The 24,417-nt window shown below is 45.9% G+C and overlaps 1 protein-coding gene across 7 annotated transcripts in view; it reads right to left on the reverse strand.

Moving 5' to 3' along the window:
• The window catches only part of POLA2 (DNA polymerase alpha 2, accessory subunit), a 26,031-nt gene extending 7,754 nt beyond the window's left edge, over positions 1–18,277 (reverse strand). For 2 of the 7 annotated variants that reach the window (XR_009564771.2, XR_011377610.1), the window contains exons 1-10: positions 17,393–17,929; positions 13,774–13,898; positions 13,170–13,261; positions 12,897–12,954; positions 9,310–9,416; positions 6,902–7,095; positions 6,190–6,278; positions 4,785–4,940; positions 3,802–3,864; positions 3,076–3,118 (exon numbers count right to left, since the gene is read on the reverse strand). Coding sequence is in view for 4 of the 7 variants with exons in the window: in XM_070046094.1 (XP_069902195.1) it covers positions 3,076–3,118; positions 3,802–3,864; positions 4,785–4,940; positions 6,190–6,278; positions 6,902–7,095; positions 9,310–9,416; positions 12,897–12,954; positions 13,170–13,261; positions 13,774–13,898; positions 17,393–17,471 (1,006 nt within the window). In the remaining 3 variants the exon portion in view is untranslated. Of the gene's footprint in view, positions 1–3,075; positions 3,119–3,801; positions 3,865–4,784; positions 4,941–6,189; positions 6,279–6,901; positions 7,096–9,309; positions 9,417–12,896; positions 12,955–13,169; positions 13,262–13,773; positions 13,899–17,392; positions 17,930–17,996 lie in introns of those variants that run through there. The other 5 variants (XM_070046094.1, XM_060302938.2, XM_030833646.2 and 2 more) reach the window with 5 other exon arrangements.
• Between the last annotated feature and the right edge of the window lie 6,140 nt (positions 18,278–24,417).

The raw sequence follows: 24,417 nt of genomic DNA on the forward strand, positions 1-24,417 counted from the left end.
ATAACACAAAACTTACCATCTTAACCTTTGTTTTTGGCTGCGCTGAGAGGCTTGCGGGATCTTAGTTCCCCAGCCAGGGACTGAACCCATGCCCTTGACAGTGAAAGAGCGAATCCTAACCACTGGACTTCCAGGGGATTCCCTCTGATCTTAAGTAAACATTTCAGTGGTATTAAGTAAATTCATAATGGTGTGTAGTTATCACCACCACCCCTCTCCACAACTCTTTCTATCTCGTAAAACCGAAACTCTGTTCCCGTTCAACACCAACTCCTGCTCCCCCGGCCCCCACCCTCCCACTGTCTGTCTCTATGATTCTGACGACTCTAGGAACCTCGTCTGAGGGGAATCTTGTGGTATTTGCCTTTTTGCGACTTTGCTTACGCTTGTAAGTAGGGTGTGCCGGAAGCCAGGGCAAGGCAGGGGCCCGGATGGCCGAGATTTGAGTGCTCGGTGTGAGGGACCATCTGCTGGTGAGTGCAGCTGGAGAATCTGGTACCTCGAGGAGTCCACAATGACAGGCTGGGGTGCAAGGCTTGGGACGGGAGACTCTTGTGTGATGGGGTGCAGGGCCATTGCTTTGGGGCACCCTTTTCCTCACAGCGTCTGCTTTCCTTGTTGAGAATCAGCCTTGTCCTCCATAAGCGCCCCCCTCCACCAGGGGGGGCTGTAAATTAGGTGCACTGTCCTCCCCTAGCCAAGGAGCAGGTACGGGACCCAGCTTAAGCCATTCACACTCTCCTCTGGATTCTGGAATCTCAAGGTGAACTACCCAAGGACAGAAAAAGATTGGCGCTGACCCACCCCAGCAGAGATGCCTGGAAGAGACAGCGGGGGACTCCCTGCTACCTGGACACCTCGAGTTACTAAGCCCTAATCCGTGTTGTAAGCCTGTTCCAGCCACCTGTCCAGTCTGTGAGCTACCTGGATTTCCCCTAACAAATTCTCTTTTTATTAAGTTAGTCTGAACCTGGTTCTGTAGCTTACAACAACAAAACCCAAAGATCCCTGACCTCTTTTTTTTTTCCTTTTTTAAATTAATTAATTTTATTTTTGGCTACTTTGGGTCTTTGTTGGCCACGTGTGCGGGTCTTTGTTGGCCACGTTGCGGCGAGCGGGGGCTACTCTTCGTTGCGGTGCGTGGGCTTCTCATTGCGGTGGCTTCTCTTGTTGCAGAGCACAGGCTCTAGGTGCACAGGCTTCAGTAGTTGTGGCGCACGGGCTCCAGAGTGCAGGCTCAGTAGTTGTGGCGCATGGCCTTAGTTGCTCCACAGCATGTGGGATCTTCCCGGACCAGGGCTCGAACCCGTGTCCCCTTCATCGGCAGGTGGATTCTTAAACACTGCGCCACCAGGGAAGTCCCCCTGACCTCTTAACAGGCAGTTTCATTAGTTTCCTATGGCTGCTGTAACAAATTACCACAAGCTTCGCGGCTTAAAACAATACACATTTATCATCTTACAGTCCTAGAGGTCAGAAGTCCTAAAATCAAGGGGTGGGCAGGGCTGCATTCCTTCTGGAGGCTCTGAGGGGAATCTGTTTTCTTGCACTTTCCAGCTTCCAGAGGCTGCCTGCAGTCCGTGGCTCATGGCCCCTCCCCCACCTTCGAAGCCAGTGGCCTAACATTTCTAATCTTTGTGACTCTCACCCTCCTGCCCTCCCTTATCAGGACCCCTGTGATTACACTGAGCTCACCTAGACAATCCCCATCTCGAGAGCCTTAACTCAGTCACACCTGCAAAGTCCCCTTTGCCATATAAAGTAATACGTTCAGGAATATATTCCAGGAATGAGGACCATTATTCACCTACCAGAGTGGCAACAACTCAACTGAGACAGAGAATTCAAGGGGAAGCGTAACACTCGCCACACCCAGCAGTGCCGTGCTGCTGCGGGGGACAAAGCTAATGGTTCTGAGGAGCCTACAGGAGACGTCAATCCCAGTTAAACGGTGAGTGCCAGGAGGGCCAGGCTCACGTCCTATTCTGTGTGTCCACACCCAGGGTGCTGTGAGCCCAGACGCTGCTCACAAACTGTCTGTTAACAACCTACTCAACTGCTTCCAAAGGCTTCCCTGGCACAGCTCAGGCTCTGGGCATTTCAGCCCTGTCTGTTTTCTTCGTTACCTGAAGTCGATCCAGTACCAGCACTCTTGCTTCCATAAACACTTATTTTCTGAGCGAATGTGCAATGTCATAAACTCCTAGATTTCGTTCCTGATTCCAGGCTGCCACTGAGAATGACCTCACACGATATTAACGTGGAGGGGGTGTTGACAATGTGCTAGTGTCAGCCATCTCCCTGCTAATCCTCAGCAGTCTTCTGCTTTGCTTACAAAAATGCTTGGAATTGTTCTGAAGCAAAGTTTATTAAAATGTTCGTCTTTTCCCATCTAGGTTAGTGACCAAATAACTCTAGGCTTTCTGAGAAATTTGCCTAATTTTTAAATACATTTTTTATTTTGGAAAAACTTTAGAATTGTAGAAAAGTTCCAAACATAGTCCAGAGTTCCCTATGTACACCTTTCACCCAGCATCTGCTAATGTTAATGCTAGCATCTTATATAACTATGGTACATTTGTTGAAACTAAGGAATTAATGCTGGTATATTACTGCTAACTCCTGACTTTATTTAAATGTCACTAGTTTTCCCATTAATGTCCCCTTTCTCTTCCAGGATCTAGTCCAGGGTATCACATGGCATTTACAGAAATTCTTTTAAAAATGGCTGCTCTTTAAAAAAATTTTTTAAATTTAAATAAATAAATAAATAGCTGTTCTTTTCCCTTTTCAAAGCTACCTTCAAATACCTGTTAAACATTAGTCTTTAAACGACAGTCCTTGTGGAGTCAGAGCACAGGCGATAACGCTGACAAAGCCATGTAGGCCCAGACCCCTGGCCTTCCACAAAGGGCCAGTGAACCCACCAATTCACAGTCGCCCTTGGAGCTCCGGCATGGTGCTCTCAAACAGCTCGTGTAGCTTCCCTGGGGCCTGAGGAACTGCGCTCCTGTACCCTTGTCCACCACCCTCCACCCGTATTGTTAGCAAAATAATGTTTGAAGCAAAGTTTACCTCCATCCTCTTCAGTGGGCTGATGGAACGGAAGTGGCACGCCCTTCAAACAGAAGAGAAGCTACGGTGAGGTTTTGCCCCCGGCACTGTCTTTGGTCAGGAATGCGGTGAGCACTGAATGGTGGTGTATTTGTGGGTGTCTTGCCCCTTGGAGCTAAAAGCCTACAGAGTTGATGGTCCTGCCATTTTTCTTTACTGAGTGGCAAAGAAACCTGGGTAGCACAAGGTCACGGCTAAACTCATAAAACACCCAGCAAAAAGCAGGAGCAAAACAGGTGCCTGTAGGATCAAGGTCCTGCTGGGCGAGGATGGGTCCTGCTACTTCTCCTCGCATCCTCGGAAATCTGTGGAGGACTGTTGCTAGAGCAGGGACTGCTAAGCTACGGGCTATGGGGCAAATCTGGCTACCGCCTGTTTTTGTAAGTAAACTTTTACTAGCACACAGCACACTCGTTGGTTTACGGGTTGCCTATGGCTGCCTTTGTGCTACGATGGCAGAGCTGACATTGTAACAGAGACCATACGGCCTGCAAGAGCCTGAAATATTTACTGTCTGGCCCTTTAGGGGAACAGTTTGCGAGGCCCTGACCTAGAGGTAAGTCCCACTCTATAGACAGAGAATTGAGAAGCAAATAACTGGGCCCTTACAAAGGATGGGCTCTAGGACAGACAGAACCGCATACACTGCCTGCAGCAAACCGGGGGGGAGTGGGGGGACACCGGTACCTCGTAGAGTCTGGTGGCAACAAGTTTTCTACCAGTGGTGTTGATTCCTTCCATAACCACAACCTGAAAGACAGGCAGCAGACAGGCTTGCATCACAGGGGAGATGAACGGGAGGTCTGGAATAAGTTATACTCTGATAGAGTTAAAAGTATTGTCCAGGACTTCCCTGGTGGTGCAGTGGTTAAGAATCCACCTGCCAATGCAAGGGACACGGGTTCGAGCCCTGGTCTGGGAGGATCCCACATGCCGCGGAGCAACTAAGCCCGTGCACCACAACTACTGAGCCTGTACTCTAGAGCCCGCAAGCCAAAACTACTGAGCCCGCACACCTCAACTACTGAGACCGCGTGCCGCAACTACTGAAGCCCGCATGCCTAGAGCCCGTGCTCCGCAGCAAGAGAAGCCCCCGCAATGAGAAGCCCGCGCACCACAAGGAAGAGTAGCCCCTGCTCGCCGCAACTAGAGAAAGCCCACACACAGCAACGAAGACCCAACGTAGCCAGAAAAAAAAGAAGTATTGTCCAGCTACTCTCATTCTATAATTGTAAACTTGGGGGTATTTTTCTAGAAAACAAACCAAGGGGGTTATGTTGGCGTAATAATAATTGTACTTTACATGGGTGACCTCATTTTACCTCTCCTGTGAGGTAGGAATTATCATCCCCATTTCACAGGCAAGGATACTCTGGTTTTGAGAGGTTAGTAATATCTCTGTAATCACCCGCCTTGTGGGGTGGAACTGGGGTTTGAACCTGGCAGCAGATCCCAGAGCTAAGGTCCGAGCATATGGGGGAAGGTTGAAATCCCTACACTGGTGTCCCCTCTTGGGCCTGAGCTCCAGCTACACCTCACGGCATCAGACGTCAAAAGCGAGGGGCAGCTGGCCAGCGACGAAACGCTCACTCTTGGAGCCACAGCCCTCTACACACACTACGGAGCAAACAAGCACGCCCGTGCCCAGTGGGAGATGCCCCTGATCTCACCTGTCCAGGAAACAGAGAATACTCTTTGAGCTCAGATAGATCCACTGGAATCTGAGCGCCTGAGGAATGCTCCCGATCTCCCTCAAGAATCACCGACTTGTGGTTCAGCTTCCCGTTGCTGTCACAGCCAATCTGGCCCAGCAGGGTGACGGGCTCCTGCCGAAGGTACACATAAGAATGACAGTCTTTGGGACAGGAGCTCAAAATCTGGTCAACGTAATGAAGAGGGACACAGACCTTTTCAAAACAACACCACACGTTTTTTTTTGTCGGGGCATCATTTTGAGCCTGAGGTGACCACAAACATCATCACTGGCTCCTTGGGGTGGAAGGACCCTTAAAAGGCATCTAGTCTGCCCACCACCTAATGCTTGAGCCCCTCTAAGTGGCTGCCTGAGCCAGAGCATCTCTAGTTAAGGGGAACTTGCCCCCTTGCCACCCCCAGCAGCCCATGCACCGCACCCCTGGATAACCGTTAACAAAAGCTCTCATTTACTGAGCTCACTAAACAGCAGGCACCGTTCTAAAGGCTTACGTGTATTAACTCATTTAATCCTCACAACAACCGAAGGTGGATACTATTACTGCATCCATATTACAGATGAGAAAAACCAGTAACAGAAAGGTTAGATAATTTAGTCAAGGTCAAACAGTGGGAGAAGCCTGGGTTTGAAGCCCAGAAGTTCGGCTCCAGGGCCATATCCTGAACCACACACCAGAGTGCCTCTTAACAGGAAGTTCTTCGTTAAACTGAGCTGAAATTTCCCTCTCTGTGGCTTCCTCTATCCTGTTCCCACTCCCGGGGGCAAACTGAGGAAGTCTAATCTTTCCCCACGAGATCGTACATCCCAGCCTCCCCTCCACTACTTCCTCCCAAATTCCCCCAAAACTTCCTTATATGACATGGTTTTGCCTATCTTCCCCAACTGGCCATTCTTCTCTGAATGCAAACACATGACAGAGGTACCATAAAGAATCTTTGAGAACACATCTCCCCTTAAAGTACGTTCTAGAGAGAAAGCACTGGTGCACGTGCCAGATTAAACTATGACATAAAGACACGATTGGCAACACTTGGTCCCTAATGACAGAGGCCAGAGAAGGGGAGAGACTGTGAGTCACCGTTTCTGGAGATCCTCACCTTGCTGCTGTCCTCATATCCTGATACTTGAATGCTTGAATCCCTCAATCTTTGTTTACATGCAAGACTCTAATACAAGTGCAAAGGAAATGATTTTCTCTGGTCACAAAACCAGAGAGCACTTATAACCCATTTTACCAAATTCATCCCAGATAGATGTTCTAACTAGAAGGTAGACGATCAGTGAAAAGGAAGCAGGAGGCTGCTTTTTCATCGATTTAAAAAACAATATCATTCAGGAAAGATTATTAGAATAACTCTTACTTGTGCTGTGACTAGAACAGGAGTAAAAGCCTCAATCTTGTAATGCTCCTTGAGCTCACTGCCAAGTTCTTCTATCTTACAGGTCAGAACTGAAATCCCAGAGGGCAGAAAGTGTGTTTAAGACATTTTACTTGCCAAGAAGAGAAAACATAGCACCTTGTAAAACATTAAAGTCAGTCATTTTACAGAAGCAGGAAGGATGCCTAGGACACCGGCCAGTTCGTAACTTTCTGAAGGCCGAGCCAATTTCCCGATGTTGGGCTGCTGAGCCCGGCCTTCCATTTGGCCACAGGGGGTCACGCGGCACAATCCCAGAGTCAGTCCGGCTCCCACCCTAGCCTTCCTCTCACTCAGGTCGTCAGGGAGGTTTAGAGGAAGCCAAGCCCAACCTGGAAAGCCTTCCATTCTTCACAAGGAAGAAGCCATAAATGTCTTTGCTTCCTTTAACACTTTAATTGGCTTTCTTTACACAGTTCAAGTGGTTGTTACTGGGAAATGGTTATGTGCTTTCTCTTTAGCAAAGTGATGTGATTTGGGAGAAATATTGAGAGTTATCATCTCATATCCTGTTACTAATAGGGGCACCCGGAGGACATCTATCAAAGGCAACCTTGAAACTTGTTCTACCAGCCTAGCTGAAGCTTTGTTACTGACTCGAGACCCTTCTGGGTGGTTTTATATCCTCCAGAATTTCAAAGAGAAAAACAATTACCTTCTCGAATGTCTGGGAGCTTCTGAAACATGGATTTGTAGCTCCCGGTTAGTGGCTCTGGATACCCCAAGACCTTCACGCTGATGTTACTGGCGCCTTCTCTCCCGGACCAAGACATCACCTGTGCTGAGCCAAAGGAGGTAACCACTTCTCCTCGGTTACTTCTCGAGCTGTATTTCTGAGAGGGAGTAGCACTAATTGGAAGCAAAAGACATTAGTGTTAGTGTGTTCATACCTAAAAGGAGAGAGGAATAGGATGAGGCTGCCTCTTGAAAATGGAGATTTGGAGGAGCGCCAGGCTGGCCTCACATTTTATAAACCTAATCAGCTTAATGGGGTTGGACATTCTGGACCTTTAAGGAATTTCAGGAACGAGGGGGTTGAGGAACACCAAACGTGTTCAGAGGAGTTTAGATGCAAGGACACATTTTAAAAGGTCTTCTCCTGGCTTAAAACTAAACAAAGTAAAACAAAACCCAAACTCTGAATTGATTAAAAAGCAAGTTCCGAGTACTATTTTCTTCTTATGAATTTTCAGCGTTTGTTAGAACATCATCAGAGCCTGGAACTGTGGATAAGCCAAAAGTTGCCGTGCATACACCTAAGATCTCACGACACAGTTCAAGGTAGAAACAGCAATGAAGTGAAGTTAAATGAAATGAATCAGCTTTCCCCAGTGTCTCTGCAGGTGGACGCATAACGAGTTCTGTCAGCTGGTGAACAAACACTCCCATTCTCCGAGTCTCAACGGACAAGTTCTCGTATTTCCACTCACTGACTGATAAATTCCACCTCCAAGGACACACGGGTATTGCTGATCTGCTTAGAGGACAGCGAGGTCTTCTAACCCTTTGGTCATGAACACGGCGTAGAGAGAGGTCCAATTAAAACAGGCTTCATTTAATGTTCCGAAACTCTGCAGGAACAAGTTCTATGGGGGCACTGTTGCAATGGGTGCTACCAGTTCCTCCTTCCCAGGGAGGCTACAGAAAGCGACCTTCATTAATTACCTCTATCTCCAATGCTGCCTCTACCTGAATAATTTAGAAGTTACTTTCATAAATTACAAAGCCAGTTTCTAATGTCAGCTTGCATTAAAAAATGGCGTGCATTAAAAAATGACTAGGCAGCACATCGCCGACTGCTCCGAGCTCCTCCCTGTGAAGCTCCATGGGGTGGGCGTTACAGCCGGCCCTTTAATGCAGGGAGTCGCTCACAGGGCGTCAGCTGTAGACAGATCTACGAGTTGCAAAGCCTTGCTTGCTGAGAGGATAGAACTGTTGTCATGGTGCCAGCACCTATGAGAACCATCTCTGTACACCACACCAACCATCTCTGTGCATCCAAAGATGCCCTTCTAAGTCTGGAAAGCTCACTTCGGAAGCCCGTTTGAGAACTCCCGAAAGCAGGAGTGGACCACACTAAAGTCAAATCGTCCCTCAGAATCCAACCACCGTTCAGCTTGAATGACGGCTATCACCTCCTTTCTTTTCTTTTTTTAATATTTTTTGGCCATGACGCGTGGCTTGCGGGATCTTAGTTCCCCGACCAGGGATTGAACCCAGGACCACGGCAGTGAAAGCACCAAGTCCTAACCACTGGACCGCCAGGGAATTCCCTATCATCTCCTTTCTAATGTGACAGGGCTAGAAAGTCTTAAGCTCTGCTCCGTCTAGAAGAGGTGACTCCTAGCAGCCAAGTGTTTCCCTAACTGGTTAACATTACTGTTCCTTTGCCTCATCCTGATGTGGCAGCGCCTTTCTCCTCCTCAGTAGAGCTCTCATCTATGGAATTCTCTCACATAAGACATGTCATTTATGGATTTCCAAAAGTCACATGTGATCTTTGTGGATTTATGTGCAGAGGTGGCAGCAGGGATAAAATACCAATTAAGCTGGTGTAGATTCACAGTGACAAGAAAACTCTCAGAAACTAATTGTAACCCGAGTGAGGGACAAAGAACAGGTTACGCAACATTATGAACAAAGATACGTGCTTTTCTTTTTTAAAAATAAATACTTCAGATTAAAAAAAAAACCCAACAACACACGAACTAACAGAAGCAGGTGGAAACCTATTTGCCTCTACTGGCAAGACTCAAAGGCCTCCCAACTTCTGAATAGACAGGTTGTTTTCAGTAGAAGATATCAGTTCCTGATCTAGGAAATGAGCCACAGAAAAGCAGGTAGAAAGTGAGTTCCCTTAATTACCGTAAGAAACAGTAATTTTCCACACAGGACAAGAGAGCAGGGAGGGCAGAGAGCCATAGGCTTTCCAGCCAGCTCACTGCAGAGGTAACAGTCCACTCATATTCATTCAGTCATGCTGTAGTGTCAGCCGCCACTAGAAACCAGAGAAAGGGAAGGGCAGGCCTGCTGTTGGGCAGCTGAATTAATTATGAGCCATACCTTGGAGAGAAACTTGATGGTGACAGGAGCTGATGGGGGCTTCGAGTAGACACACTCCTTTTTGTGAGGGGGGTTTCCGGAGTGGTGATAGCTCGCTTCTGAGAACCCTAGAAACAAAAGAGGAAAAGAGCCCAGTCACTCTAGATCCAGGCTGCTAATTAAGTGTACAGTTCCTTAGGAAGAAAGGGAGAACGGTGCCCGAATGAAGGGCACAGATAGGATAGGGTTGGTTTTCTTCTTAAGGCCCCATTTTCCAAGTATAATCTCAGAGAGAAATCCTCGTCAACTGTAACCCAGTATTCATCAGCATCATGTCTCCATTTGGGAGGCAATTATGAAACAAACGCCAACATTCCCCAAAAAGGATTGCCAAGCAGGCGATCTGTCCTCTCAAATCACTCGCGTGTTCACTTTCCTTCCCCACCTCTCTTTGCTTTACAACAGCTGTGAGTTTTGCTATGCATACGGTTCTGACCTGCGTGGACACATTTTCCTGACAAGGGATGGGACCATGTTACTATTTATTTTGGCAAAGTCTACCACGCATTTTCAAAATTAAAGAAGGGAGTGACTCCAGGCAGATAACGAGTGAGCTCACACTTGGAGAGGACTTAGCAAATGCCTCACTGATGGTCACTTCTGTTTTCTGGGTTTTGCTCATCAAGAATCCAGAGATACCCAGAGCAGAGGGTGAAACCCCCAAATCCCGAGATCCATTGCTCCCCAGAGTCTGGGACGACCAACTGTGGCTGAGGAATGACAAAATCCTTGCCTGGACGGCAACCAGGCGGCCAGCTAGTCTGCAGACATTCCCCTATCCTTGGGCTCCTCCTGGCTGCAGGTTTAAGTTATGCCACCAAAGCTGCCTACAGGGGTGACGACGAACAGATGGGAGAGAAAGGATTCAAAACCACCATTAAGGAGCTGGAATGGAAACTAGATTTTAAAAAGACCCTTATGCTACCACCCTTATACAAGAGCCATTTAAAAATATTCCTTCCTAGGGCTTCCCAGGTGGCGCAGTGGTTGAGAGTCCGCCTGCTGATGCAGGGGACACGGGTTCGTGCCCCGGTCTGGGAGGATCCCACATGCCGCGGAGCGGCTGGGCCCGTGAGCCATGGCCGCTGGGCCTGCACGTCCGGAGCCTGTGCTCCGCAACGGGAAAGGCTGCAACAGTGAGAGGCGTGCCGCAAAAAATAAATAAATAAATAATAAAAATATTCCTTCCTAGTATTTCAATATTTTTCCAATTAAAAAAATCCTAATAGTTGTAATCTTATTTTGAATATGAACCTTCACTTAAGTAATACATACACTGAATTTTTTGCTCTATATTAATTATGAGCATTTTCCCACATTGTCACAATCTTCATCCTTTTTAGTAGCTGTGTTGATTGAACTGATATACAATAATTTACTTAACTACTTCTCTATTTCTGGGTGCATTTGTAATTTCTGGTGACTATAAATAATGCTGAGATGCCCATTTTCACACACACAGCTTTTCCTAGAATTTGGATTTGTCTTTTTGTTTTGTTTTTTTTTTGCGGTACGCGGGCCTCTCACTGTTGTGGCCTCTCCCGTTGCGGAGCACAGGCTCCGTACGCGCAGGCTCAACAGCCATGGTTCACGGGCCCAGCTGCTCCGCGGCATGTGGGATCTTCCCGGACCGGGGCACGAACCCGTGTCCCCTGCATCGGCACGCGGACTCTCAACCACTGCGCCACCAGGGAAGCCCTGGATTATTTTTTTAGGGGAGACTCTTACTAGGGACGATTATTGGGCCATAGGATGGTAAAGATTTTATGGTTTTGATATATTTTCTCAAACTATTTCCCCCAAAGACCCTTCAATATACAGTGGGCTACAGAACTCTAGGTCTCCCAGGACATGGACAGAGGATGGGACTCTGGGAGAGAGCAGAGCCTCGTGGCTCTCATCCTCAGACCTTGCGGTGAAACCTGATTGTGTCAGCAAACCAGCTCCAGCTACGCTCCTTGGGGGTGCGCTCCCTCTAACCAAGCTCAGGAGACTCACTAATACTACGTGCCAGTTCATTCACCTGTAATGAGAAATACCGAGGGACCACAGTCTCACATCCTGGGGTGAGCATATCCTCACACCACACAGGAACCCAAATTGTAGCCAAGGATGCCAGCTTATTCACTTATTAGAATCATAATGCCGACATCATGGGAACTTCAAATCCTCAGGCGAATGCATCTCTCCCTGGCAGGAAGGACATGTGGAGAGCCAAGATTTATGGTGAGCATGGGAGCAAAACTGTAGCTGTCAATTGCACAAGCCAAATATTTAATGGTGACAAGCTAAGACCACTGACATATTCACCTCTGTAACAGGGGCACCGCTGCCCCTAAGATCTGACACGGGCACTGTTTGGGTGGGAAAGGCCAAGGCTTGGCTCTGACTCTGTCATCATGCTGCCACTGATGTCTGACAGTTTCTGTGTGATGGGCACTGTTCTAAGCATTTTTCCTGTTTCTAGCCCAGCCCCATTCTGCCTCTCCTCTGAGCTTCAGACACATATTTCAAATTGTTTGCTCATTTCAACCCAACTCTCTCAGCTCTGATTCCAGGGTCACAAATTTTAATCCGTGACTGAGCCTCTTAGGTACTTTTGTAGCAGGAATGGGGTGTCCTTGATATGGTATTTCAGCCATCAGAAGGGTGTATACGTCAACAGTAAATTAAGTAAATTGGCATCTGACTTATGCATCAGTCTACTGAGAGCTGAATTACCATGAGTCAGTCCTGCAGAACACTGTGAACATTTTCGCTTTCTTGCTCTGGACAGGCGCACCTAAACTATTCACCTCCTTTCTTACAATGTAATTTACTTTGAAAGATTAAGGCTTACTCCCTGGTTAAGGATTTCCACAAACATATTTTCTATAAAGAGTAACTACTATTGATATTACTGAATACATTGCTTTGGGCTTGGCGCTTTACACATTCATTTAATTTTCAAGCCCTCTGAGATAGGAGATATTATCGGCGCTGGCTGCCAGCTTCTTGAGGGCAGAGCACACCCAAACCTGTTTCATTCACCAGTTCACCCAGTGCCTGGCATATAGTAGCTGCTCAATAAGTGAATGAATGGATCCTGATTTTAAAGGAAAGGAAAAGGCAGCTCAGAGAGATAAAAGCAACTCACTCAAGGTCACCGAGGTCTCTGACTCAGGCATGGAGGGCAATGCTTTTCCACTGCCCTACTCCACCTCTCACACTGGGGTCCAACACCCAAGTCGGATCATTCAGTTACAGTCCACTTGATACAAAATTAGGCAACCATTAAAAAAGAGTAATTATGGAGAAATTGCATTTATAAAAATTTTATGATATGATAACTGAAGAAAGCAGGACAACCATGTGTCCACGAGGACTGCCATCATGCATAAACATCTAGGCATGTGATCGGAAAGGAAGATGCATAAGTGGAAGTAGAGCAGGAAACTGTATGAGTGGTGAATTTTCTCCCTTAGAACTTCAAACGCTGTGCTGATATTTTTAGACTAAAGAAAAAAATGCTATGTGTAGAATGCAATTTCCAAACACGGCACACGCACCTTAGAGGGTGTGGTGTAAGCATTCAAGAGGGTCTCCTCTTCCTCCTCCACTTCAATTCTAAGAACACTGGTTAAGAGAAACAATAAACTTCCACCCAAAATCTAAGGCAAGGGTTGATCAAAAAAGAAACCTGAGTATTAGTTACATTTGTTGCTTGTTTCTAAAATTATACATGCAACAGATAACAATAATGCAGTGACAACAATAACGATAGACAAATGATGAAATACAATATGTGGTTTGATGCAAAGGCCTTGATCAGAAAAGGATACAGCTCTTGTATGGAAACGATGTCTCTGGCTCCCGCGTGCCCACTGTCCTTGGAGGCACTGAGCCTGGCTTTGGACAATCTTTTGCTCAGAAACTGAGGAAGAAAAGATAATGAATATATTATTCCATAGTCAGGTAATAGAGGAGGCGTTCCCCACAGCCATGAGGTAATAATGGGCATTTGAAACATAATCAAAGATATAAAATTCCTCAAAGGAAGAATGCAGAAGATGCATGATAGACCAAAAATTAAAGACTTTACCCGTGACTGTTTCCCTTCAACACATAACAGTTCTAATATTAACACCAATTATTTGTTGAAGACAGTTTTAGGTGATTTACATCCATTCTTATTTCATTCAATAACCATAAAAAGTACAGAGCAAGAGAACCACTGAGAGGAGAGGAAACTGAGGCTCGGAGCCATTAGGTTAGTTGGTCCAAGCTCACACTGGGACTGAAATCCAGGCCCGACTCCAAAGCCCACACTCTTCTCAATACAGTGCACTGTCTCCCGACTGAGTAGACACGGAGAGTTACGTTATCAGTTTGCCTACAGTTTGTTCTTTTTTCTTCTCTTTTCTTTTTTTTTTAGTTTGTTCTTACCTCGTGCTCAAAAGAGTTTAGGGTCTCTGAGGTGAGGCAGTCTTTACGTGTGCTGGTGCAGAAGGCTATAAGCTCGCCAGCCATTCCCTCCTCATTCTGTCCATACAGAACACACAGCTCTATCACTGCAGGGGGAAATTAGACACGTAAGAACTTAGTTCATTGCTTGCAGCTTTCATCTTGAAAAGTGAAAATAATCCTCTACTTAAATTCAATCAAAATTTATTCAGCACCTACTAGGGACAGGCACTGTTCGAGGCCCAAGGACACAGCAGTGAACAAAAAGAGACGCACCTTTGTCCTTAACGCAGCTCACTATGGAGGGGAAACAGAAAACAAATAAGTAGGGCTTCCCTGGTGGCTCAGTTGTTGGGAATCTGCCTGCCAATGCAGGGGACATGAGTTCGAGCCCTGGTCTGGGAAGATCCCACATGCCACGGAGCAACTAAGCCCGTGTAACACAACTGCTGAGCCCGCGTGCCACAACTACTGAGCCCGCGTGCCACAACTACTGAGCCCGCGTGCCACAACTACTGAGCCTGCACGCCACAACTACTGAGCCCACATGCCAGAACTACTGAAGCCCGCGCGCCTAGAGCCCCTGCTCCTCAACAAGAGAAGCCACCACAATGAGAAGCCCGTGTACCGCAACTAGAGAAAGCCCGCGTTCAGCAACAAAGACCCAATGCAGCCAAAAATAAATAATTTTAAAAAAATGAAAAAATAAAACAAATAAGTAAAAGACATACGTTAGACAATTAAATGTGCTTTGTAGGAAAATAAAGCTTGGACAGGGGTGGGGAAGTGGGGGGAGGGGCTGGCAATTAAAAAAAAATTTTTTTCCCTGCGCCACCAGGGAAGCCCTGGGCTGGCAATTTTAAACCCAGTGATTAGGGAAGGCTTCATTGAGGAGGTGACTTTTTTTTTTTTTTTTGCGGTACGCAGGCCTCTCATTGTTGGGGCCTCTCCCATAGCGGAGCGCAGGCTCCGGACGCGCAGGCTCAGCGGCCATGGCTCACGGGCCCAGCTGCTCCGCAGCATGTGGGATCTTCCCGGACCAGGGCACGAACCCGTGTCCCCTGCATCGGCAGGCGGACTCTCAACCACTGCGCCACCAGGGAAGCCCGAGGAGGTGACATTTGAGTAAGGACTTGAAGGAAGTAAAGGAGCGAGTCAGACAGTGTTGAGGGGAAGAGCTTTCAGGCAAAGATCCTGAGGGAGAAGCAAGATCGGTAAGGCCTCTGGGGCTGGGATGCACTGAGGAAGGAGGCGACAGAAGATGAGTTGAAAGGGTGAAGGGGGTGCAGACCGTTGGCCACTGTAATTATTGAGCAAGCCAAGAAATCACCAGAGGGTTTGAACAGAGCAGTAACACGATCTGACTTCCACTCAACAGGGTCACCCTGGCTGCTGTGTTAAGCAGACTGAAGGGGACAAGGGCAGAATCAGGGGGACCAATTAAGAGAACCATGGCAAAGTCCAGGTGAGAGATGATGGTGGCTTGGATCAAGGTGGTGGCAGTGGACGAGGGGGAGAAGTGGTTGGACTCTAGGTGGGAAACGCTTTGAAGGTAAAGCCAGTGGGATTTGCTGACTGGATATGGGGTGTGAAGAGAGAAAGGCGACAAGGATGATGCTGTGGGTTTAGCCTGAGCACCTGGAAGGGGGCAGTTAACTGAGCTGGGGAGACAGCAGGAGGAACTATGAGGAGAGGAAGCAGGAGCTTAGCTTTAGACACGTGGAGTTTACATGCCAATGAGACATCCAGCTGGAGACATCTAGGAGGCAGACCAGCCCGCAGATCAGGCAAAAGGTCTGGGCTGAGATATAATTTGGAAGTCATCAGCAAACACATGAATGTAAACCCAGGAGACCAGGTGAGATCACCAAGAAGCCGAGCACATCTCGGGGCTCAGGATGCGGGTGAATCCGCAAAGGCTGAGAGGAGGTGACACGCATGGTAGAGAACACCTGGGAGGAGCATCCAAGCAGCTATGAGAAAAAACGTGTTTTAAAGGAGAGGACATGATAAATGGCATCAAATGCTGCTATTCATCCAAACGAAGACTGAAAATGCATCCCTGGCTTTAGGTGAAGGTCGTCGGTGACCTTGAGAGGAGCAATTTCAGTGAAGTGGTGGGGATGAAAAAGCTGACTGAAGTGGGCTTAAAGAGGAAAAATTTGAAGAACAGGTAATCCTGAGGAGGAGGTTTGTTGTAATTGGGAGAAGATAACTGGAGTGGGAAGGCGGGACAATGGAGTATTTAAACGGAGGGAGTCTAAGAGTCACATTCCTAGGCTATTAGGAAAAAAAACCTTATAGAGAGAAAAACGGAAAATAAGGGGAGAATTATTAGAGTGATGTCCTTGAGGAGGAGAAGGAATGGGATTTAGGACTCAAGTGGAGCATGTGGCTTTTGCCAGGAATATGGAGAATTTATTTACTGTAATGGGAGGAGGCAAGGAATATGGCACAGACACAGGTCAGTGGGAAGAAGTAATGGGGGTAGCTTAAAGAAGTTTTCTAATTCCTTCTATTCTTCTCAGCAAAACAGGAAGTAAGTTCGTCGGCTGAGAGTGAGAGTGGGACAGAAGGTCGTTAAAGGCGCGGCAGGTGACGAATAATCATAGGAGACTCAGGGTGAACAGACCAGGGAAATATGGTATGACTGTCAGGCAATATTAAAGTCCCAGCGAGGTTAGCAATTATGAATTCCAAGTCTAGAATTCCAAAAGCACTGCCAATGTAGCCCTACATGAGATGGAAGCCTTTATAAATTCTCTTGTTTCGATTTCAGGCTCACCAAATAAATTTCTGACTATGATTGGCTTTCTCATTCAAGTCTCCTGTTAGGAAGAGAATGCCCTGGAGATAAAAACTTGGAGTATTCTGGTCTCTCATAAATTACCACGTTTGCATCCTGGTTTTATATATTTAAAAAGTTCAATATGCTGATGAATGATTAAGGCAGGTGCACAATCACCCTGCTTCTAAAACTGAGACTGTCCACACCTCCAAAGACTTTGCTTCCAACAACTCCTTACACTGCCCCAGACCCTGACCGATACGATGGACCAATACAACGCAGCACCAGACTCGGGCACAGGAGACCTGGTTCACAGACCAGCTCAGGCAATTAACTCTCCTTATTTGTTTCTCCATCTGTAAACAGCTGAGAAGCTCCTTAAAGTTCCTTCCAAAGCTAAAATTCAATTTTAGGAACCCACCTCAAGGGACTCATATTTGCACAGACCACCAACAGTTTTGATGAGAAGTGATGCTTCAGCAGAAGTTTAGGTGTAGGCTGGAAAGGGAGGAGCCAGGAATAAAAAGCTACTTTTCAAAACCCCAACATCTCTTGCTTTGTTATTGAGCTTTAAGCATTTTCAAAACTCAGTGAGACTGCGCCGATTTAAAATCGCTCTTCATATTCTTATTTTTGATTTGGAAATCCACGCCGTACCCTGTGAGCGTTTCACAGTCCTCACATCCCAAATCTCAATACTCAGTTTAACTCATCTCACAAACACGGAGACGCCCCATCTAGGGGAGGTGAACCTCGGAACCGAGCGGGACCGTGAACCTGGGCTGGGGTCCAGGGAGGGGGCAAGGGACTCACACTTCTCAACCAGAGCCTCCTCGCATTCTAGGCCGAAGATCTCCAACTCCTCCACCAAGAGCTGGGCGGACACGGCCATGATGACCCAGGAGGAGGGCCGGGGCCGGGGCCCACCCAGCTCCGACCTGACGCCAAGAAACCCACAGGCGTGGAGATCGATGAGCAGGACGAGGTCCCTCTGATCCTTTCACCCTCCGAGGGACCGAGACGGAGAGTGACCAAATGGCCCAAGACCTCAGGCCGTCGGAAGGCCCCAGCCGTCAGTCACGGAGAAACACGTTTTCTTTTTCTTGAAGCCCCCAAACGCCTGAAGGAAGAGAGCAGAAATCTTGAGAAGTCGTTCTCCTGGGGAGAACGTCCAGCTTCCTAAAAGCCACCACTGAACATCTCAAGACCGGATTAGAGCAGAGCAGCCCGGAAAAACCCGCCAAATGCTTTGTATGCCGCCCGCATGCGCGAGACCCGGGTTCAACCCCACCCCTTCCCCTCTGCTTCCTGTTCCCAGTTCCCGGACTATACGCGCGCACGCGCGTCCGAGGGCGCGTGCGCACAAACGCCTGCGCGCCCGCTCGCGCGCCCGCGCCTGGCGGTCGGCCAGCCCTACGGTGGCTGCGCAGTTATCCCCAGCCGGGCGCGAAAGCAAGGCCTGGGCGCACAAAAATCCGGACTCCCGGAACCGAAACCGCGGTTCTGCACCAGCCGCCGATGCCTTGACTTCCGGGCTTCGCGAAACTCCGTGACGTATGTTCGTCACCCTTTCGTTCCGTGCCTTGGTGCGCAGGCGCTGTCGTGTATATGCCCTTAAATGTCCCATTTTGTGCCCAACGCGGGAGAGGACGGGCTTGTCGTCCCTCTGTGTCTCCTGCTTCATGTCTGCACTCCGTGTGACTTCGTTAGGGAATTTGGTTGCCATGGTTATCGTCATGGTTACCACCGTGGTCTCAGCCACAGCGATAGGTCAGTTTTCTGGATCTGGAGCATTTCAGTGGAAAAGAGGTGGAAACGTGACAGAAATGATTTGGTTTTGGACATATCAAGTTTGGGTGCCTTTGGAATTTCTAGGTAGAGGTTCCCATTAGGCGACTGGAAGCTTGGGAGTGAAGATGGGTCCCTAAGGGGGAGAGAGTTCAGAGGTAAAATGAGAAGAGGGTCTTCCCCCGAAATATCTCCTAATTCTTTGACCCAAAATCTCCACTGCTTCAGCTTAGATAAAATAACCTTAGGCATCATACTTGACTAATGGGATGGTAGATGGGTAGAGTCTCTAGAAAACTTCGGCGGTGTATGTCAGGAGCCTTAAAAATGTTCATCCGCCTTGACTCAGCATTTCTTATCCTAAGAAAACCAGCCAAAATTCAAAGTTTTATGAACAAAGATGCTCTTCGTTTGTTAATTTACGATAAAAAAAGTACAATTAAAAAATGGAAACAGCATCCAAAGGTAGGAAAGTATGGGGTATCACTACAGCAGTGATTCTCACGACTGCACTAAAGAGACTTAGCGGGCACCTCAGGACATGAGATGAGGGAGGAAGAGCCAGGCAGAGCCCTGTCTTGGCCTCAGTCCAGCCGTGTGAAACAGGGGGTAGTCTGCATACTAACCACAGTTGGGGGAGGGCTGGAGAGGGAAAACCACCTTACATTCCCCTAAGGCTTCTTACTGGTGGGTACCAAGGGCAGAGGGTGGGAGCAGTCTACCTGGGTATGGGCAGTAGAGCATATATTTGTTTTCTATTGCTATGTAATAATTTATCACAAATTTAGTGGCATAAAACAACATTCATTTATTAGCCCACAGATCTGTAGGTCAGAAGTCTGGGCACAGCATGTCTGGGTTCTCAGTAAGGCTGAAATCAAAGTGTCAGCTAAGTTGCATTCCTTTCTAGAGGTTTCTTCTACCCGCCAGAGACACTGCTTTTAATGGGCTCGTGTTATTAGGTTAGGACCACATTGATAATGTCGCTTTCTTAAGGTCAACTGATTTGGGGACATAACTACATCTGCAGAATCCCTTTATAGCATGTGAAGAGGGCACTGTTCCAACAGGAAAAGACATTGGCCCAATAGAGCACAACAAAGAAAAAAAGCAAAAGAGGAAGTTACTGGAACAAAGACATGATCTATTTTGAAATATGTAATGTCTTCAATATTGGGTATAGCTTCATTTCATGATAATTACCAAAATAGTCTCATAAAGAGGAGAGAGAGTTAAAAAGTCATCTGTTCTGTGTGTCAAATAGGCTAAGTATGACACTGACCCCCTTCTCTTTCCTTTAATGAATCATTTGGCTGTCTCTTATTATTTGGAGGTGGGTGATGGGGGTTGATAGTCAAAGGACTGGTTCTGGCCTCTTGAAAGCTTTTAAAAGCATGTCAAGGCCCTCCCTCTAGAATGTGGGGTTATTTGTCATATGTTTACTCTGTTAACAGGAAAAAAATCTCTCCATATCCTGTTACAAATGCTTCCTGACCATTTGGATTTCCTTTTCTGCAGGTTTACATCCTTTGTCCTTTGCCTTTCTTACCAAGTAGCAGGAGTTTTTGTATATCAAAGATCAGGGATTGTAAACTATGGCCGTTAGGCCAAATTTGACCAGCTACCTGTTTTTATGAGGCCTGTAAGTTAAGAATAGTTTTTACGTATTTATTTAGTTATTTATTTATTTGGCCACGCCGGGTGTCTTGCGGGATCTTAGTTCCCTGACCAGACATTGAACCCGGGCCCATGGCAGTAAAAGCGTGGAGTCCTAACCACTGGACTGCCAGGGAATTTCCAGTTTTTACATTTTTAAATGGTTGGAGAAAAAAGAATAATAATATTCCATGATGTTATGATGTATGATGGAAATTATATGAAACGCAAACTTCAGTATCCATAAAGTTTTCTTGGAACACAGCCATGCTTATTTGTATATGAATGGTCTATGGTTGCATTTGTGCTACAAAGACAGACTTGAACAGCTGTGACAGAGACCTTGTGGCCCTCAAATATTTACTGTCTGTCTCTACAGAAAATGTTTGCAGACCCCTGCCATAGACAGTAACCACTGTCCATCAAATATGTTGCACACAGTTTTTTCCCAACCTGTCTTTTTTTTTTTTTAAGCAGAGGTATTTTTATTTTCTTTTCTTCCAGTTTCATTGAGATATAATTGACATACAGCATTGTATAAGTTTAAAGTGTACAGTGTAATGATTCGACTTACATACATCATGAAATGATCACCACAAGAAGTTTAGTGAACATCCATCTCTCCTAGAGATACATTAAAGAAATAGAAAAAAAAAAACCCCACCAAACTTGTGTATGTGATGAGAACTCAGGATTTTCTAACATAACAACTTTCATATATAATGTACAATGGCGTTAATTACATTTATCATGTTCATCACATCCCTAGTACTTATTTATCTTAACTGGAAGTTTGTACCTTTTGACCACCTTCATCCAATTCCGTATCACCCCACCCCTGCCTCTGGTAACAACAAATCTGATCTCTTTCTATGATTTTGTTTGTTTTTGAAGTATAGTTGGCCTACAACACTATGCTAGTACCTGTTACACAACAGAGTGATTCGATATTTCTGTACATTTCAGAATGATCCCACGATAAGTCTAGTTACCATCTGACACCATACAAAGATATTACAAAATTATTGACTATATTCCCCACACTGTACATTTCATTCCTGTGACTCTTTTATTTTGTATTGGAGGTCTGTACCTCTTTATCTCCCTTACCTATTTCTCTCCTCCTTCCACCCCCCTCCCCTCTGGCAAACGCCTATTTATTCCCTGTATCTATGACTCTGTTTCTGTTTTGTTATGTTTGTTCATTTGTTTTGGTTTTTTATTTTATTTATTTATTTGGCTGCATGCGGGCTTTCTCTAGCTGCAGGGAGCGGGGGCTTCTCTTGTTGCGGAGCACGGTCTCTAGGCTCGCGGGCCTCAGTAGTTGTGGCTTGCGGGCTCTAGAGTGCAGGCTCAGTAGTTGTGGCCCATGGGCTTAGTTGCTCCGCGGCATGTGGGATCCTCCCGGACCAGGGCTCGAACCCATGTCCCCTGCATTGGCAGGCGGATTGTTAACCACTGCCCCACCAGGGAAGTCCTGTTTTGGTTTTTTAGATTCCACATATAAACAAAATCATACAGTATTTGTCTTTCTCTGTCTGACTTATTTCACTTAGCATAATATCCTCTAGGTCCATCTATGCTGTCACAAGAGTTCATTCTTTTTTATGGCTGAGTAATACTTCCGTGTGTGTGTGTGTGTGTGTGTGTGTGTGTATGTATATGTATCTATATCTATCTATCTATCTATCTATCACATCTTCTTTATCCATTCATCTATTGATGGACACTTAGGATGCTTCCATATCTTGGCTGTTGTAAATGATGCTGTTATGAACATAAAGGTGCAGAGAGCTTTTTGAATTAGTGTTTTCCTTTTCTTTGGAGAAATACCCAGGAGTGGAATTGCTGGATGTTATGGTAGTTCTACTTTTAATTTTTTGAGTAACCTTCATACTGTTCTCCGTAGTGGCTGCACCAATTTACATTCCCGCCAACAGCGCACAAGGGTTCCCTTTTTCTACATCCTCGCGAACGCTTATTTGTTGTCTTTTTAAAAAAAATTTATTTATTTTATTTATTCATTTTTGGCTGCATTGGGTCTTTGTTGCTGCACACGGGCATTCTCTAGTTGCGGAGAGCGGGGCTACTCTTCATTGCGGTGCGTGGGCTTCTCATTGCAGTGGCTTCTCGTTGCGGAGCATGGGCCCTAGGTGCACGGGCTTCAGTAGTTGTGGCACGTGGGCTCAGTAGTTGTGGCTTGCGGGCTCTAGAGTGCAGGCTCGGTAGTTGTGGCCCATGGGCTTAGTTGCTCCGCGGCATGTGGGATCCTCCCGGACCAGGGCTCGAACCCATGTCCCCTGCATTGGCAGGCGGATTGTTAACCACTGCCCCACCAGGGAAGTCCTGTTTTGGTTTTTTAGATTCCACATATAAACAAAATCATACAGTATTTGTCTTTCTCTGTCTGACTTATTTCACTTAGCATAATATCCTCTAGGTCCATCTATGCTGTCACAAGAGTTCATTCTTTTTTATGGCTGAGTAATACTTCCTTGTGTGTGTGTGTGTGTGTGTGTATGTATATGTATCTATATCTATCTATCTATCTATCTATCACATCTTCTTTATCCATTCATCTATTGATGGACACTTAGGATGCTTCCATATCTTGGCTGTTGTAAATGATGCTGTTATGAACATAAAGGTGCAGAGAGCTTTTTGAATTAGTGTTTTCCTTTTCTTTGGAGAAATACCCAGGAGCGGAATTGCTGGATGTTATGGTAGTTCTACTTTTAATTTTTTGAGTAACCTTCATACTGTTCTCCATAGTGGCTGCACCAATTTACATTCCCGCCAACAGCGCACAAGGGTTCCCTTTTTCTACATCCTTGCGAACGCTTATTTGTTGTCTTTTTAAAAAAATTTTATTTATTTTATTTATTCATTTTTGGCTGCATTGGGTCTTTGTTGCTGCACATGGGCATTCTCTAGTTGCGGAGAGTGGGGCTACTCTTCATTGTGGTGCACGGGCTTCTCATTGCAGTGGCTTCTCGTTGCGGAGCATGGGCTCTAGGTTCACGGGCTTCAGTAGTTGTGGCACGTGGGCTCAGTAGTTGTGGCTTGCGGGCTCTAGAGCGCAGGTTCAGTAGTTGTGGTGCACAGGCTTAGTTGTTCTGCGGCATGTGGGATCTTTCCAGACCAGGGATCCAACCCGTGTCCCCTGCATTGGCAGGTGGATTCTTAACCGCTGCACCACCAGGGAAGTCCCTGTTGTCTTTTTGATAATAGCCATTCTGACAGGTGTGAGGTGATATTGTGGTTTTGATTTGCATTTCTCTGATGATTAGTGATGTTGAACATTTTTTCATGTGTCTGTTGGCCATCTGTATGTCTTTGGAAAAATGTCTATTCGGGTTTTCTTCCTACTTTTAAAATTGGGTTGTTTTTTGATGTCGAGTTATGTGAGTTCTTTGTATAGTATATTAACATCTCATCAGATATATCGTTTGCAAATTTCTTCTCCCATTCAGTAGGCAGCATTTTTGTTTTGTTGATAGTTTCCTTCACCATTCAAAAACTTTTTAGTTTGATGTCGTTCCATTTGTTTATTTTTGCTTTGGTTTCCCTTGTCTGAGGAGACATATCCAAAAGAAATATTGCTAAGACCTATGTCAAAGAGCATCTTACCTGTGTTTTCTTCCTCAATCTTTTAACCATGTTTCTTCATCCAAAGTTTTACAACTTTTATGTCTATCTTTTCCCTTATGACTTTTAGGTTTCCTACTTTGCTTGATAAGATCTTCCCAACCTAAACTTATGCAACTATTCTTCTGATATTTCTTGCGTTAATTTAATTGCTTTACCTTTTACACTAATCCAAACCTTGAAAACATTATTGAATCACAGTGGACAACCTTGTCTTCTTCTGTATCTGAGGGCAGGGTTTTCAGGATGACCTCATTTGGCTTGATGGTTGCTACTGGTTTGTGTTAAGAATGCACAATCAGAATTTAGTTATTTTCTTCTAGTTCTATTTTACTTAGAGTTTATTAGGAACGGCTGCTGCATTGTACTCAATATCACAAGAGAATGATTTCCTCTTTTAACTAATGGATATAATAGCATGTCACTTTTAAAATGATAAAATATTCACTTTAATTAAAAAATTTGTGCATCAAAGGACACTATCAAGAAAGTGAAAAAATAATCCACAGAATGGGGGAAATATTTGCAAATCATGTATCTTATAAGGGTCCATTTTCCAGAATACATAAAGAACTCATAACTAAAAAACAAAAAGACAAACAGCCCAATTTGAAATGGGCAAAGGACTTGAATAGACTTTTTCCTAAAGAAGATATATAAATAGCCAATAAAACATGAAAATATGCCTAACCTCATTAATCATTAGAGAAATGCAAATCATATTACTTCAAAATAGAATGGCTATA

Source organism: Globicephala melas, chromosome 8, assembly GCF_963455315.2.
Source record: "Globicephala melas chromosome 8, mGloMel1.2, whole genome shotgun sequence".
NCBI lineage: Eukaryota > Metazoa > Chordata > Mammalia > Artiodactyla > Delphinidae > Globicephala > Globicephala melas.